At 41.6% G+C, this 17,069-nt stretch overlaps 1 protein-coding gene across 1 annotated transcript in view; it reads left to right on the top strand.

Moving 5' to 3' along the window:
• LOC125240112 (E3 ubiquitin-protein ligase COP1-like) overlaps positions 1-17,069 on the top strand; it is a 48,059-nt gene that overhangs the window by 17,768 nt on the left and 13,222 nt on the right. The window contains exons 3-10 of the mRNA XM_048147958.1: positions 1,907-2,114; positions 3,459-3,632; positions 6,346-6,438; positions 8,105-8,214; positions 9,109-9,314; positions 14,717-14,891; positions 15,466-15,539; positions 15,700-15,866. Of these exons, the coding sequence (XP_048003915.1) occupies positions 1,907-2,114; positions 3,459-3,632; positions 6,346-6,438; positions 8,105-8,214; positions 9,109-9,314; positions 14,717-14,891; positions 15,466-15,539; positions 15,700-15,866 (1,207 nt within the window). The remainder of the gene's footprint in view (positions 1-1,906; positions 2,115-3,458; positions 3,633-6,345; positions 6,439-8,104; positions 8,215-9,108; positions 9,315-14,716; positions 14,892-15,465; positions 15,540-15,699; positions 15,867-17,069) is intronic.

Below are 17,069 nucleotides of genomic sequence, written 5' to 3' on the forward strand. Positions count from 1 at the left end.
AGTTAGGTTTTCATCTTACGTATTTCGTAAGAAGGTAGAAGGTAGGTAGATATTCCTAAGAAGAAGAAGGTAGGTATTTCGTAAGAAGGAAGGTAGGTATTCCTAGAGCTACTTATTTAGTTATTTTATTACTTTTTGAAAGCTCGCACTTTTAGTTTTTTTCACCCTTTTTTTATTTAATTTTTAATTTCGAAATTCTGTATATCAAGCTACAGGAAACCCGCCTGGTAGGCTCTTGCTCAGATGCCGGACAACCCTCTAGGCTAGATAATCGTAGCTTAACTTAACACTCATAGTGACTTTCGTATTTTTATATGTATTAAACACTGTTTTTTATCACATTCGCGAAGTAATAACCAAATTTTAAACTATATGTATTGAACTACCTACGCTGACATTTCGAAAATTCGTCCGCCATCTTGTTATTTTTGACAGGTCGTGCAAGGCCTCAACCTTCCGGCGTATTACGCTTCTAATTTTATCACTTATCCACGTGGATAAAGCATCCGTCACGCTTTGGCAGGTATGTCAGTGTGAGAGTGACAAGATGTCTTATCCACGTGGATAAGTGATAAATTTGGAAGCATGATACGTTGGCTGGTATTCACTTTACCGCCCTAGAGCGATAAAGTGAATAATAATAGCTCATTACGTATCGGTATGCAGGCATGTAATAACACCGTTTACGAGTGAGTGTGATGAAAAGTAATTTGCTAGAAGGCTCTTTGGCGATTGTTTAACGTACGACAACTCATCTGGGTACTTAGCCAAAGTCACAAACTCTTACACTTCGTAAACGTATCGTCTCTGGCTCGCCCTATCGCTTTTTTGTCGTGGCGTGAAAGTACCAGACTGCGTTACCATCGCCACAAAGTGTCAACGATTGTCACATATACAATACAAATACAATACAAATACTCTTTATTGCACACCTCAATACACGAAACAACATAGCAAGTATAAACAACAACTTAAGAGGTAAAACAAGAGGCGGTCTTATCGCTAAAGAGCGATCTCTTCCAGACAACCTAGGTAGTGGAGAATAATAAATTTAACCTTGTAAGTAGGTGTACTAAATGTAGACTTAGAGGAAATCTAGCACAAACTATACTACGCAAAACAATATACTACACACATAAAAATAAAATACAATACATAAACATACAAATACATATATATATATATATATATAACAAATTACATGCCAGCTATAGGGGACATAAGTCTATCAAGGTATCATTGATCAATGATCAGATAAAAAGTGAAGCTTGAGAAGTATCTTAAAAGAAGTAGGAGATTGAGCGCGTCTAATATTATGTACTATATTATGTACTATTAGCTTTTTATTTCGAAAATTGCGGAACGCTCCATTCAAACTTCCACCCCCTATTTTATTGAAGAAGGGGGTTAGAAAGAGACAAAAAGTAGCCTATTTCACTCTCCATTTTTTCAACTATATCCATATAAAAAATCACGTCAATTCGTCGCTCCGTTTTGCCGACACAAACAGGCACACACACTTTTGAAAAACTTAAGAAAGTCACCTGTTGTATGTGTGAGTGACGTGTTCGAATAGGCGTTTGTTTTGTTTGTTTTACTAATTTTAAATATGTGTTCTCTATTCGAACACGTCACTCACACATACAACAGGTGACTTTCTTAGGTAGCGTCCCCACTTAGGCGTCGCGTGTCTCGGGGCGCGCAACGGACGTCTCCGCCACGCCGCCTGAATGTAATTCAAAAAACGTCTCCTCAGTACATTTTGTATAGGAAGGACGGAAGACGTTTTTTGAATTACATTCAGGCGGCGTGGCGCGGACGTCCGTTCCGCACCTCAGGACATGCGTCTCTTAAGTGTGGCCGGTCCCTTAAGTTTCTCACCTATATGGATGTGTATTTTTTGCAGACGGTGTCCAAAATGCGGCGCAGCGGTAGCAAGCCGGGACCACATGTTCCCAAACTTTATGCTCAACGAGTTGGTCGCGCGGCGGAGGCTTCGGGCCGCTCGGCCTCCGTCGCAGGCCTCCGAAGGGGGTGATGCGGCTAGACTCAGAGCGTTGCTAGCGGCGGAGAGCGCTAGGTTGGCTATGCCTGACGTCGAGCTTATGTTAGAGGTGAGTCTGACGCTAGAATGTTATAATCTTCATAATTAAAAGGTCTGGGACTTCGTAGGGTTTCTAAGTAAGGGGGCGACGGGATAAGGCCCAAATGCGTTACTATTGTCCCAGATTTGTAAGAACCTCTTTTTGACACATGACAGCGACCACAAAATGTAAACTCGCGCAACCTAATGAAATTTTAAATAAAATCCTGTAATAATATTTAAAAAATCAAGTACTTAAAAACAATATTTCGCTTACTTTAAACATAATCTAACACATGTTACATTTTTGCTGATCTTCGTTAATGAGTATTTTACGATATTAATTGATCACCCAGGATTTACTTATTATGTCATTTATCATTCATTTTTATTTTTAAACTAGTGCTGTGACAGAGTCTGTCATTTCGATTCAAATGACATTTCACTAAGTTGATAGAAATCGTATATTTGTTTAAGCGCCTCCTTGTACATAGGGCCTAGTCGATTCAACCAATTCGAAATTAATCGTTAGATTTGGCAAACGATACGACTTAGCCACATTGCAACATACTTCAAAACAAATGCGTCAAAAATGTGAACTTACAAATCTGGGACTAATAGCATAGCAGCTAAGACTTTCTTCTCTTTCAGTAGTAGTTAGCGGTGAGTGCGAAACTACAGTGTCTTCGCTTCACAAGTTCACACACAGTACACAGTACAGTGTGCTATTTAGTTGTGTGTGTGTGTTGAGATACTTGAGATCTTGACTCAACGAAGTAAGCGTGGCTGGAGATTCACGGCCCAGCCACGACATTGGTCTAAGCGCGACAGCGGTGAGCGGCAGCCATACGTGCGAATGAAAAGTCCCATCGCTGTGTCTCGCTCCAATGTATGGCCGCCGCTCACCGGTGTCGCGCTTAGACCAATGTCGTGGCTTGGCCGTCAAACAGTATTAGGGTTAGAGCCGGCGTAGCTTTATTTGACGTTCATATGCGCATTGTAATATGCCTACTTGAAAAATAAATATTTCATTACATATTTTAAATTAAAGAAAAAATGGCAAAATTCACACCTCCGGCAGGACTCGAACCTGCGACTTTTGGCCTTGCCGGGGCCATCTCGCTTCCAACTGCGCCACGGAGGCCTGCTGGATGTGTGCGAATTTATCCATGCCTTCCCTCAATTCTCAACCGCCTTAGGATGAATGTGAATTTTTCCTTTAATTTAAAATATGTAATATCGCTCGCAGACATTTCTGCATGATAAAAAACAAATTTAATATTTCATTTTCATTTGTTTTTGGAGGGGGCCTCGTAGGCTCCGCCCGAGTTAAATTACCAGTCTGTGCCTAAATCTGTTTTTTTTTCCTACCCAGGTGTTAACCCGCCGGAAGCGTCTACTAGAAGCGGAATCAGCCGCCGCTCACCACCGTCTCCTTTACGAGTTCCTCGCGCAGCTTCACCGGCATCGCCAGCAACAGTTGCAACAGCTGGCCCGCGAGGCGGCGCTGGTGCAGGCCGATATGGAACACGTGGCTGAGACTCTGAAGGTGAGTGCTGCCCACACGGAACTATATCAAGATACAAGACTCGACTTGTTTGAGGACAGTCTGCTCTAGTTCCTCGCTCTGCTGTATCAGACAGTTGCAACAGCTGGCCCGCGAGGCGGCGCTGGTGCAGGCCGATATGGAACACGTGGCTGAGACTCTGAAGGTACTGCTGGCGACACAGAACTATATCAAGATACAAGACTCGACTTGTTTGAGGACAGTCTGCTCTAGTTCCTCGCTCTGCTGTATCAGACAGTTGCAACAGCTGGCCCGCGAGGCGGCGCTGGTGCAGGCCGATATGGAACACGTGGCTGAGACTCTGAAGGTGAGTGCTGGCCACACGGAACTATATCAAGATACAAGACTCGAATTGTCTGAGGACAGTCTGCTCTAGTTCCTCGCTCTGCTGTATCAGACAGTTGCAACAGCTGGCCCGCGAGGCGGCGCTGGTGCAGACCGATATGGAACACGTGGCTGAGACTCTAAAGGTGAGCGCTGCCCACACGGAACTATATCAAGATACAAGACTCGACTTGTTTGAGGACAGTCTGCTCTAGTTCCTCGCTCTGCTGTATCAGACAGTTGCAACAGCTGGCCCGCGAGGCGGCGCTGGTGCAGGCCGATATGGAACACGTGGCTAAGACTCTGAAGGTGAGTGCTGCCCACACGGAACTATATCAAGATACAAGACTCGACTTGATTGAGGACAGTCTGCTCTAGTTCCTCGCTCTGCTGTATCAGACAGTTGCAACAGCTGGCCCGCGAGGCGGCGCTGGTGCAGGCCGATATGGAACACGTGGCTGAGACTCTGAAGGTACTGCTGGCCACACGGAACTATATCAAGATACAAGACTCGACTTGATTGAGGACAGTCTGCTCTAGTTCCTCGCTCTGCTGTATCAGACAGTTGCAACAGCTGGCCCGCGAGGCGGCGCTGGTGCAGGCCGATATGGAACACGTGGCTGAGACTCTGAAGGTGAGTGCTGGCCACACGGAACTATATCAAGATACAAGACTCGAATTGTCTGAGGACAGTCTGCTCTAGTTCCTCGCTCTGCTGTATCAGACAGTTGCAACAGCTGGCCCGCGAGGCGGCGCTAGTGCAGGCCGATATGGAACACGTGGCTGAGACTAAAGGTACTGCTGCCCACACGGAACTATATCAAGATACAAGACTCGACTTGTTTGAGGACAGTCTGCTCTAGTTCCTCGCTCTGCTGTATCAGACAGTTGCAACAGCTGGCCCGCGAGGCGGCGCTGGTGCAGGCCGATATGGAACACGTGGCTGAGACTCTGAAGGTGAGTGCTGGCCACACGGAACTATATCAAGATACAAGACTCGACTTGTTTGAGGACAGTCTGCTCTAGTTCCTCGCTCTGCTGTATCAGACAGTTGCAACAGCTGGCCCGCGAGGCGGCGCTGGTGCAGGCCGATATGGAACACGTGGCTGGCGAGCTGTGGGAGCGGCAACAGCTGAGCATAATAGGCTAGTTTCCTATACTTAAAGTAAAATGTTTTATGCAGTGCACGAAATAAAGCACCACATAAATAAAAGAAAAATATGGACAGTAGTTATGTTTAAACATAATTTATATTTAATAAGTCAAAGAGAAAGATATAACACAATGTCTGTTTGACATGATGCCAACGGCCACTTTTCATCATCGCACCGCTCGCCATCGACAGGGCGCTCATCCACACACCTTGCAACCTAAATGGTCGCGCACCGTGCGGTTTCAGAGGAATTTCCTCCCCCGAACGCTCCGGCTGTGGAATGAGCTCCCTGTCGAGGTATTCCCGATGAACTACAGTATGGGGTTCTTCAAAAAAGGAGTGTACAAGTTTCTAATGGGTCGGCAACGCGCACGTGACACCCCTTGAGTTGCGGGCGTCCATAGGTTACGGTGACCGCTTTCCATCAGGCGGGCCGTATACCTGTTTGCCACCGACGTGGTATAAAAAAAAAAGTTAATGAATTGACCGTGACGTCACTCCTCAGTATTTCATAGTATTTCCATATTAGCAAATCGTTTTGACAGTTCTTAAAAAGAAGCTGATTTGACTAGTAGGAAACTAGCCTATTATAATACTACATTTTAGATACGCCGCCATTACATGACATTATTTCGATTTCATTTTAGTTCTGGGCTAATCGCCCACTTACAATTTTTATGTTCACATTGGTGCTTGGCTAGGGTTGTAAAAAAACGGTTTTTTTTCTGGCTTGAAAAAAAACAAGAAAAAAAACCGTGAAAAAAAACAGTTTTTTTTCTAGAGTATGTTTTTTTTCTAAAGTACGAAATCTCAAAATTTGCAAAGTAGTTAATACTTTTATACGGTTTTTTAGACTTAATGTTAACTATTAAACGAATTTAATCAAATAACTTTAATTTCTGGTCTTATAAAAGTAACATTTACGAAATCTGTAGTTGGTAGTTATCACTATTTACTGTTGGCAACACCACCGCCTCCCCACGCTACACGCCGCATCGGGGATTCCCCAATAAACGTTTGTATACTGAATTAAAATGTACGTTATTGTTATTGAAACACGTTACAACTCACGAAAAACCGTTATTGTCGTATTATTTGTTCATCTGAAAAAAAACCATATTTAGAAAAAAAACCAAGGTGCTCGGTTTTTTTTCATGTTTTTTTCCTATTTATAACCCTATGCTTGGCTCAGAAAATGATAATGACTGTTATTGGCAGGATTTGAAAGCGGGTGCAGCTGGCCTGGCGTCATTCCCTTCGGAGGATGGGGAATTGGGACCCGCGTCTGATGCTGTCAAAGCTTTGAGAAAGGTGAGGTTTTAAATTATTTACCATGTTACTAGACAAGAAAATCTACAACATACAGCGCTGGTAGCCTAGCGGCACACCTCGGACACTGGCGATCAAATATATGAAAGAGGCGCGTTCCTAGCACACAGTCTAAGCTCGTGTAGGTGAACGCGTACCATGCTTGTATGAGTGACATATGACAGGTCGACTGTTCGCGTTTTTGACAGGCGGTAACTGTGAGGTAACCGAGAGGGGGTAGGCGGCACTTTCAGCGGGGAGCGGGAGTGGCCATACTGTACGATAGTACTCTTTATTATACTGTGCTAGCGGTAAGTACGTACGACTTTCGTTCCGGAGGTCGCGGGTTAGAACCCCGGCTCGCACTAATGAGTTTTTGGGAAATGGTTATATGCGAAATGTCATTTGATATTTACCAGTCGCTGTTCGGTGAAGGAAAACATCGTGAGGAAACCAGACTAATTCCAATGAGGTCTAGTTTGGCTTGGAAGGTCAGATGGCAGTCGCTTTCGTAAAACTAGTCCCAACGCTAAATCTTGGGATTCATTGGCACAGCGGACCCCAATCTCCCATGAGCCGCGGCAAATGCCGGGATAACGCAAGGAGGATGATGATATGTTATAACATGGCTCCGATGGCCGAGTGGTTTTCAGGCATCCGGCCGTCAAACGGTGTACGCTGGTTCTATTCCAGCTCGGGACACTTGGAGGCCTTGGTCACTTTTTCTTTGTATATGACATTTATTGAATGTTAAGAAAAAACTGACTTGCTGACGTGACTATCAACGCACAGCCGAAACCGCTGATTCTAGAGATTCCAAATTTGGCACGTAGGTCCCTTATAAGTAGGGTTTTTGATTTCTCGACCTATTTAAATTCTCGAGTTTCGAGAATACTCGACTCTCGAGTCTTTTTTATAAAGGGTAAAATTTTGATTATAAATAAATAAATATTATAGGACATTCTTACACAGATTGACTGAGGCCCACGGTAAGCTCAAGAAGGATTATAATTATGACAAAAAAAATTAAAATGTGATTAGTACCTACTTTTTGTTGCACCACACTGTGATAAGAAATGTAAACTATGTATATAAGTATTTATATATTATATATATCGTTGTCTGAGTACCAACAATACAAGCCTTCTTGAGCTTACCGTGGGCTTCAGTCAATCTGTGTAAGAATGTCCTGTAATATTTATTTATTTTATTCATTTTTTGTGCCAAATTCGATGCATATACAGGTGTCACAAAGTTTTGTTCATTCCTTTCATGCCTTCTTTTTTTAAACGATCTGCCGATAAGATAACTGAACATTTCTTTTTTTTTTGCCACTTTTATGAAGTGCGATATTTTTGAAAAAAAAAATGCTACCTCTACTCAAAATTACTAGCTTTTTCAATCCTAGTAGTATAAAAAAATTGTCCCATACGATTTTTCCTATTTTGTTACTATTTTCCGTACATGTTGTATGGGGTAACAAAAGAGGAAAGTAACAAAAATATATGGAAATTCTGGGACACTTTTTGTCTCCCAGTGAGATTGAAAGTACTCGTGATTCTAAGTACAATTGACCTAAAATTCCCTAAAACAATAAATAAAAATTATTGGCAAAAAAAAAAGAAATGCTCAACTAAGGAATGCCATTATAAATGTAATGTTACTTTAGGAGTTAACGGAGCTGGCTGGTTCAGTTTCGGACAGCGCGGCGGCGCCACCGTCGCCGGACGACGAAGAAGGGTTCGCCGGCGCCGCGGGAGAGAACCCACTACACAACAGGTAAGTAGGTATCTACTTAAAACAGCCAGGCGCGTATCGGACCACGCACAGGATTCAGTAGATAACGTCGGACCACGCAGAATGAAGGGATAACTGGTAGAGAATGCCTTATGGCATGAAGTTCGCCTTTTGTACTTTGAGGTTTTCTTTTGTGCAATAAAGGTAAAATAAATAAATAACTCAATAACTTAACCACAAAATTATGAAATAACTCCCGACCAAAGCTTTCAAACAAAAAAAAACTAAATCTAAATCGGTTCTTCCGTTCGGGATCTACGATGCCACAGACAGACAGACACGTCAAACTTATAACACCCCGTCGTTTTTGCGTCGGGCGGATAAAGACGGATAAAGTCTAAGAAAAAAACGTACCTTTAAGCCCTAGCCTCTTGGCGCCCAATGTACTTTCTGAAGTACATTTGGTTTCAATGGAATTTTAACTTTCATGTAAACAAATAAAATATAATTTCTTTTGTTTCTAAATTTTTTCGAATAAATCAAATTGATTTCAATCCCAAGTACAATAAGAATGAAGATTCCCTAGCAAAAATATTGATTAGTGGGCGCTACGAGACTAGAGAAAAAGGTACGGTGGCCTAGATGGCGATACACCTTTGGGGAACGCTCGGCTAGATGGCGCTAATATTAATATTTGACATTTTAACACATATCAAGCCAAATATGAATATAAAATATAAGTATATATATTTTTTAATTATATTTTATGACACCGAATATTTCGAAAACTCATTTGTTGATTTTTTTATTTTAACTAGGCGGGACTAAATCTTTCTAATTTATTTTTATATACGGCGAGTCTTGCTTTACGAATTCACGTTATTAAAATTTTTATTTAACCAACAAATCGCTACTGACCACAGTTCTTTATTCTAGCACGTTCAACAGATGGCGCCGCCTAGTGGCGCACTTCGAAGACTTCGTGCAGTGCTACTTCGCGCACAGAGCGGACGAGCTGTACTTCCCCGCGCCCGCTACCTCGTCCGCTCCGCTTATGACGTCCGCTCCTTCTGTCACAACTGTGGCTTCTGTAACTACAGTGGCCGCGCACGATGATCAAGTTCCGGACAACGATCCAACTTGTAAGCATCCCCGTTGAAATTTACCAACAGAGTGGCAGCTGACGTCTATGACTATATACTTATCAGAAATGTGGCTTCTGTAACTACAGTGGCCGCGCACGATGACCAAGTCCCAGACAACGATCCAATTTGTAAGCATCCCCGTTGAAATTTACCAACAGAGTGGCAGCTGACGTTTATGACTATACATTTATCACAACTGTGGCTTCTGTAACTACAGTGGCCTCGCACGATGATCAAGTTCCGGACAACGATCCTACTTGTAAGCATCCCCGTTGAAATTTACCAACAGAGTGGCAGCTGACGTCTATGACTATACATTTGTCACAACTGTGGCTTCTGTAACTACAGTGGCCGCGCATGATGATCAAGTTCCGGACAACGATCCTACTTGTAAGCATCCCCGTTGAAATTTACCAACAGAGTGGCAGCTGACGTCTATGACTATACATTTGTCACAACTGTGGCTTCTGTAACTACAGTGGCCGCGCATGATGATCAAGTTCCGGACAACGATCCTACTTGTAAGCATCCCCGTTGAAATTTACCAACAGAGTGGCAGCTGACGTCTATGACTATATACTTATCAGAAATGTGGCTTCTGTAACTACAGTGGCCGCGCACGATGACCAAGTCCCAGACAACGATCCTACTTGTAAGCATCCCCGTTGAAATTTACCAACAGAGTGGCAGCTGACGTCTATGACTATATACTTATCAGAAATGTGGCTTCTGTAACTACAGTGGCCGCGCACGATGACCAAGTCCCAGACAACGATCCAATTTGTAAGCATCCCCGTTGAAATTTACCAACAGAGTGGCAGCTGACGTTTATGACTATACATTTATCACAACTGTGGCTTCTGTAACTACAGTGGCCTCGCACGATGATCAAGTTCCGGACAACGATCCTACTTGTAAGCATCCCCGTTGAAATTTACCAACAGAGTGGCAGCTGACGTCTATGACTATACATTTGTCACAACTGTGGCTTCTGTAACTACAGTGGCCGCGCATGATGATCAAGTTTCGGACAACGATCCTACTTGTAAGCATCCCCGTTGAAATTTACCAACAGAGTGGCAGCTGACGTCTATGACTATACATTCATCACAACTTTGGCTTCTGTAACTACCGTAGTCGCGCACGATGACCAAGTCCCAGACAACGATCCAACTTGTAAGCATCCCCGTTGAAATTTACCAATAGAGTGGCAGCTGACGTGTATGACTATACATTTGTCACAACTGTGCCTTCTGTAACTACAGTGGCTTCGCACGATGATCAAGTTTCGGACAACGATCCTACTTGTAAGCATCCCCGTTGAAATTTACCAATAGAGTGGCAGCTGACGTCTATGCTGACTATACATTCATCACAACTTTGGCTTCTGCAACTACAGTGGCCGCGCATGATGATCAAGTTTCGGACAACGATCCAACTTGTAAGTACCCCCGTTTATGGCACACCTCGGACAATGTAGGTCTTTATGAAAGAAGCGCGTTCCTAGCACACAGTCTAAGCTCGTGTAGGTGAACGCGTACTGTGCTTGTATGAGTGAAATATGACATTTGGGATACAATTCTGAACACAAGCGACGTAAACAAATCTGTTGACATATTTTATAACACACTAAATGATTGTTTTGTTAAATTTGTACCCATGTCACGCCCCAAAAACGACTCATACCCTATTTGGTACAGTTCCTCGCTCATAAAGATAATTAAAGAAAAAACTAAAGTTCATCGAAGGTGGAAAAAGTTTTTAAACCCCCGTGATTACGACGAATTTTCTATGTTAAGAGCTAGACAAAAACTGGTTCAGAATGAGTGTTTTCAGCGTTTTAGTAACAATACCGAATCTTACATCAAGCGATCTCCTAAATTCTTCTGGAAATACGTGAAGTCTAAACGCGGAGGTTCAAATTATCCTAATAGTTTTAATTTAGGTAGCAATCACTACAACAATGGCGTAGATATTTGTAATGCGTTTAACACATTTTTTGAGAGCGTATTTGACACAACAAGCTCCTCTTGTAACCCTAACAATAGTCATCTAAGTAATAATCGGTGTGATGATCTGTCCAGTATCGATGTAACCTGCGAAATCGTACTAAGTTTGTTAAAGCGTCTAGATAAAACTAAGGGACCTGGCTGTGACGGTATTCCACCTATCTTTTTATCCTCGTGTGCTGAAAGTCTTGCATATCCCTTAACCCTTCTTTTTCAACAATCACTAAAAAGCTGCATTTTCCCCTCCATATGGAAAAAGGCCCATATTATTCCTATACACAAAAAAGGTTCTAAGTCCAATATCGAGAATTATCGACCTATCTCTATCCTCAATACCATAGGTAAACTTTTTGAATCCATAATATATAAACAAATTTACCCCATTGTGTCTCTTGGAATCTCGGATAAACAGCACGGTTTTTTAAAAGGACGCTCTACAGTCTCAAACTTGGCTTGTTTTACTAATCATGTTTTAACAGAAATGGAAGGTGGCGGTCAAGTTGACGTGATATATACCGACTTTGAGAAAGCGTTTGATCGTGTCAACCATGCCATACTTCTCATGAAGCTTGAAGCACTAGGAATTCATGGAGACCTGCTCAGATGGGTCGAATCATATCTTATTAACCGTTCCCAGGCTGTAGTTCTCGGTGGCTTCAGGTCAGACTACATCGATATACCCTCCGGGGTGCCCCAAGGCTCCCATTTGGGTCCCCTTTTTTATAATGCTTATATATATGATATTGATACGTGTTTTCTCACCGCGCGCCATTTGCTATACGCTGATGATAAAAAAGTTTTCATGCGTATAAAATCTATAGCAGATTGCGAACTGCTGCAGAATGATCTTAATAATCTAGTCGAGTATTACTGTCGTAATAAGATAACAATTAGTGTTACCAAGTGTCAGAGCATAAGTTTTACTCGCAGCCTTAAGCCAATCATTTATCCATACCACTTTAATGGCGTAACGGTGAACAGAGTAGATGTAGTACGTGACCTGGGAGTAATCCTAGATTCCAAAATGACTATGAGAGATCATGTGGACTCCATTGTAAACAGGTCATATCGAAGCTTGGGATTTGTTATGAGAACCTGTAAACCTTTTCACAGCCTGTCATGTCTAAAAGTTGTATATTACGCATATGTGAGATCCATCCTTGAATATGCATCACCAATTTGGTCAGTTTGCTATGCTGTTCATAAAGAACGCATCGAAAGAATCCAAAAAAGATTTATAGCTCATTTAAATTATAAATTTAAGAAGACATCTGTTGGGTATAAAGGTAACTGCCGGGAATATGACCTTATTTCTCTTGAGGATAGGCGCAAAATGTCTGATATGAGCCTGCTTTTTGATATCATTAGAAATCGTTTAGACTGTCCTGAACTGTTATCTAGCCTTTCATTTCGAGTCCCAAGGCGGCGAACCCGACACACAACTCTCTTTCATGTTCCCTTTCACACTACTAACTATGGTTCTAACTCCGTTCTATCTAGGATCCCTCACTTGTATAACACCGAATTTTCCTCTTCTGATCCTTTTATAGGGTCTAAACATAGATATAAAAAAGATATTTATGCAATTTTGCTCAGTGAAAACGAAAATTTTAATGAAACTGAAACTTAAATGAATAATAAAATCAAAAAATAAAATAAAATAAAATCATCGTAACTTTTACTGGGTACTAGGGGAATGCTCTGCTGTTTATTGGCCATGGTCTGGTGGGTACTATTGTAAATTCTTGACGTAAGTTTTGTTGGTGTCTGACTTATGAGTATTTATGGGTATTTATACTAGTATTCTAATGAATTAAGTAGGTGGATAGCTATTGAAGCCTTAAGTTACGTAATTATAAGAATACTTAATCAACAACCTGTATGTACTTTAGCCGTTGGAGCATTTGTGTGTATTGCACATTTTGATTGTTTATATAACATTTAGTTAATTTAATTCTTACAAAATGTAATTTAATGGATGACTGTTATTGGCCTTCTTATACGTAAGCAGTAGTATGTCTTAGTTATATTTACGGCTGTTGTTATCCTGAATACCAATAAAATAAAATAAAAATAAAAAATAAATGACAGGTCGACTGTTCGCGTTCTTGAAAGGCGATAACTGTGAGGCAACCGAGAGCGGGTGGGCGGCACTTTCAGCGGGGAGCGGGGAGTGGTCATACTGTACTTTAGCCAACGGAGTGGCAGCTGACGTCTAAATTTACAGTCTATACATATTCTAAAATACACGTGTAGGTGCATTTTAAAAATTTGTGTCTCCCCAATTAGCAAGTTGTTAACAAAAATTAACTCGTTGTTAGTTTTGTGGTGATAATTAAGCATAAAATCTGTCTAAAAAATTTCTTTTTTGAAATTCTGAATGTAGATTATCGCTAAAAGTTTATGTAATTAACACAAAAACAATATTTTTATTAAAATTTCATGCTTTATTACATACATACATACAACATACATACAATCACGCCTGTATCCCATAAAGGGGTAGGCAGAGCACATGAAACTACTAAAGCTTCAGGGCCACTCTTGGCAAATAAGGGGTTAAAAGAAAACGAAACTGTGACATTGCAGTGACAGGTTGCCAGCCTCTCGCCTACGCCACAATTTAACCCATATCCCATAGTCGCCTTCTACGACACCCACGGAAAGAAAGGAGGTGGTGAAATTCTTAACCCGTCACCACACAGGTAAACATCATCATCAGGTCACGCTTAATTATCGTCACAAAACTGACAGTGAGTTAATTTTCGTTAACTACATGAAATAAAACTATGGAAACGGATTAAATCGCGTATAATGAATTTAAAATACATCCCGACGTTTCGAACTCTTCACAGCGTTCGTGGTCAACGGGTGACTGAGGAAAAATTAAAATGTGCAAAAGCTACCCACATACAAGAAATATTAACGAACCATGACCACAAATAAAATAATTAATGTAGATTAATTGGTTAATTATTTTTTAACATAGTAATGGTTAGTTAATGTAGATTAATTGGTTAATTATTTTTTAACATAGTAATGGTAAATTTTTTGAATATTGTATAACTAGCTTTATTAATAGTGTGTGAACCTGCCTTAGAAATCTATATTATTTGTGGTCATGGTTCGTTAATATTTCTTGTATGTGGGTAGCTTTTGCACATTTTAATTTTTCCTCAGTCACCCGTTGACCACGAACGCTGTAAAGAGTTCGAAACGTCGGGGTGTATTTTAAATTCATTATACGTGATTTAATCCGTTTCCATAGTTTTATTTCATGAGTAACTATCGCGGTAACCGAAGACAATATTTCGTTAACTACTTTCGCTAATTGGGGGGTCTTGAAATCTGAAATGCCCGTAGACATACTAATCAAAACTTTATTTCCAGCGGCGATAAAGCCTTCCTTCATAAACGGCGACCAGCGGCTCCCAGAAAGCTCCCCCACCGAGGCGCCCCGCGCGCCCCCCGCGCCCTCCCCCTCCGCCACGCTGAGCAAGGGGGAGGGCGGCAGTGGGGGGCTGGACGCCTTCAGGGAGGACCTCGTCGCCTTCACTAGATACAGGTTACTTTATATGTACAACAGTTTAGTTTTGCCTTAAGGTTGACTGGTAGAGAATGCCTCATGGCATGGCGCCTTTTATACATTAAGTTTGTCTTTTGTGCAATAAAGTTTAAATAAAAAAAATAGTAACAAACAATAGTGACTCAGTCAGTAGGCTTGTGCCGTTTCGTTCGTCGATCGGAGCGCTCCGATCTCGTTCAATCGCTCCCACGAACTAGTTCGCTCTTTTAAGTCTTTACTCATTTAGTTCAGCCAGACCAGCGACCACTACGGTCGGAAAGATCAGAACGAATGGGACCGACTAGTGTCAAAATGATACGAATAGTCCACAGATAATAACAATTCCGGGCCGAAAGGTTGTAAGTAACCGAAGCGGTCGGCGCAGTCACACACTCGTTCTCGATCCAAACCGCTCGCGCTCGCCGATCCTATACTGAACTAAACGAGCAAAGACCGATTCACAGAGCACGGAAAGATTCAGTTCATTTCGGTCATTGATGGGATTTTATTCCTAACAGTTCATAGTTCATGAACGACTTTCGAATAGTGAATGACTTTTCTGCTTTATTTTCAGAGCGCTGAGGCCGCTAGCGACGCTATCATATTCCAGCGATGCTATTAATTATTCAACTATAGTGTCTACAATAGGTTAGTATTTTTTTTTATCTAACAAGTGTATCTACATTGTGCAACAAGGGGAGAAAGTTGAATATTACTAACGAGAGTAAGTTAAATCGTGACGGCTTGCTGGAGTATGCGCAGCATTTTTTTATAATACTTTATTATAATATTTTTATAATATTTCCAGAATTCGATAAAGATGAAGAGTTTTTCGCGATCGCCGGCGTAACGAAGCGCATCAAAGTGTTCGAATACGAGGCGGTTGTTCGCGACGCTGTCGACGTCCACTACCCTTGCGCGGAGATGCAGTGCGCGCATAAGATTAGCTGCGTGTCGTGGAACGCGTACCATAAGGTAGTGTAGTAGATGCAAGACATACGTAACTGCGTATAGACAAGTCTAAAATAAATAAATAAATATTGGGGGACACCTTACACAGATCAACACAGCCCCAAACTAAGCAAAGCTTGTACTATGGGTGCTAATCGACGAGTGAATAGGCATCTTAAATAGATAAATACATACTTATATCCACATAGAAAACATCCATGACTCAGGAACAAATATCTGTGCTCACCACACAAATAAATGCCCTTACCGGGATTCGAACCTGGGACCGCGACCTGGGGCTGGGAGTCTAAGAAAAAAATGTACCTCAAAACCATACAGAAAAAGGTACGGTGACTTAGATGGCATTACACTTTTGGGGGTCGCTCGGATAAATGGCACTAATATTAATATTTGATATATTAACACATATCAAGCTAAGAATATGGTCCAAATTGTCAAAACTCAGGTTCAATAGTTTTAAGCCTGTGTCGAGAGATGGCTGTCTATGCACTGTGATTACACGTTTTACTTTGGACAGTAACTCTATAATACTCGATCCTTTTTGGTAGGTGTCATGAGGTAGTAGCAAGTCGCAGCTTGGTCCTCGCCCGCGCCGGCCGCTCCAATTGCTACTATTTGCAGCCATAAGGTGATTTGACGACCGGTCTGACGCAGTCGGTAGTGACCCTGCCTGCTACGCCGCGGTCCCGGGTTCGAATCCCGGTAAGGGCATTTATTTGTGTGATGAGCACAGATATTTGTTCCTGAGTCATGGATGTTTTCTATGTATATACGTATGAATATCGTCGCTTAGCACCCATAGTACTTTGCTTAGTTTGGGGTAAGTTGATCTGTGTAAGGTGTCCCCTTATAATATTTATTTATTTATAAAAAATAATGACATCACAAAATATTATAGAAGGAGAATTGAGATTAATAATATCGAAAAGAAAATTAAATGTATCTATCTGTTTGATATGGAAAAAAGTCAACAACGGTATCCTAGATACCATAAGAACCGACTGCGCCTGCGGGCGGCTATTTATATATTATAAGGTCGGTCTCTCCGCGAGTAATAAAATTTAAATGTATACTGAAATTTTGATACATTATTTGTTGTGCCGAATTATAACAACGGAAATTTACAATAGTATTTTATACAATCGTGATATAATACAAAGCTTTTCAGTCGAGTACCATGTTTAGGCCACGAAGCTTGCCGAGTGG

This window comes from Leguminivora glycinivorella, chromosome 26 (genome assembly GCF_023078275.1).
Source record: "Leguminivora glycinivorella isolate SPB_JAAS2020 chromosome 26, LegGlyc_1.1, whole genome shotgun sequence".
NCBI lineage: Eukaryota > Metazoa > Arthropoda > Insecta > Lepidoptera > Tortricidae > Leguminivora > Leguminivora glycinivorella.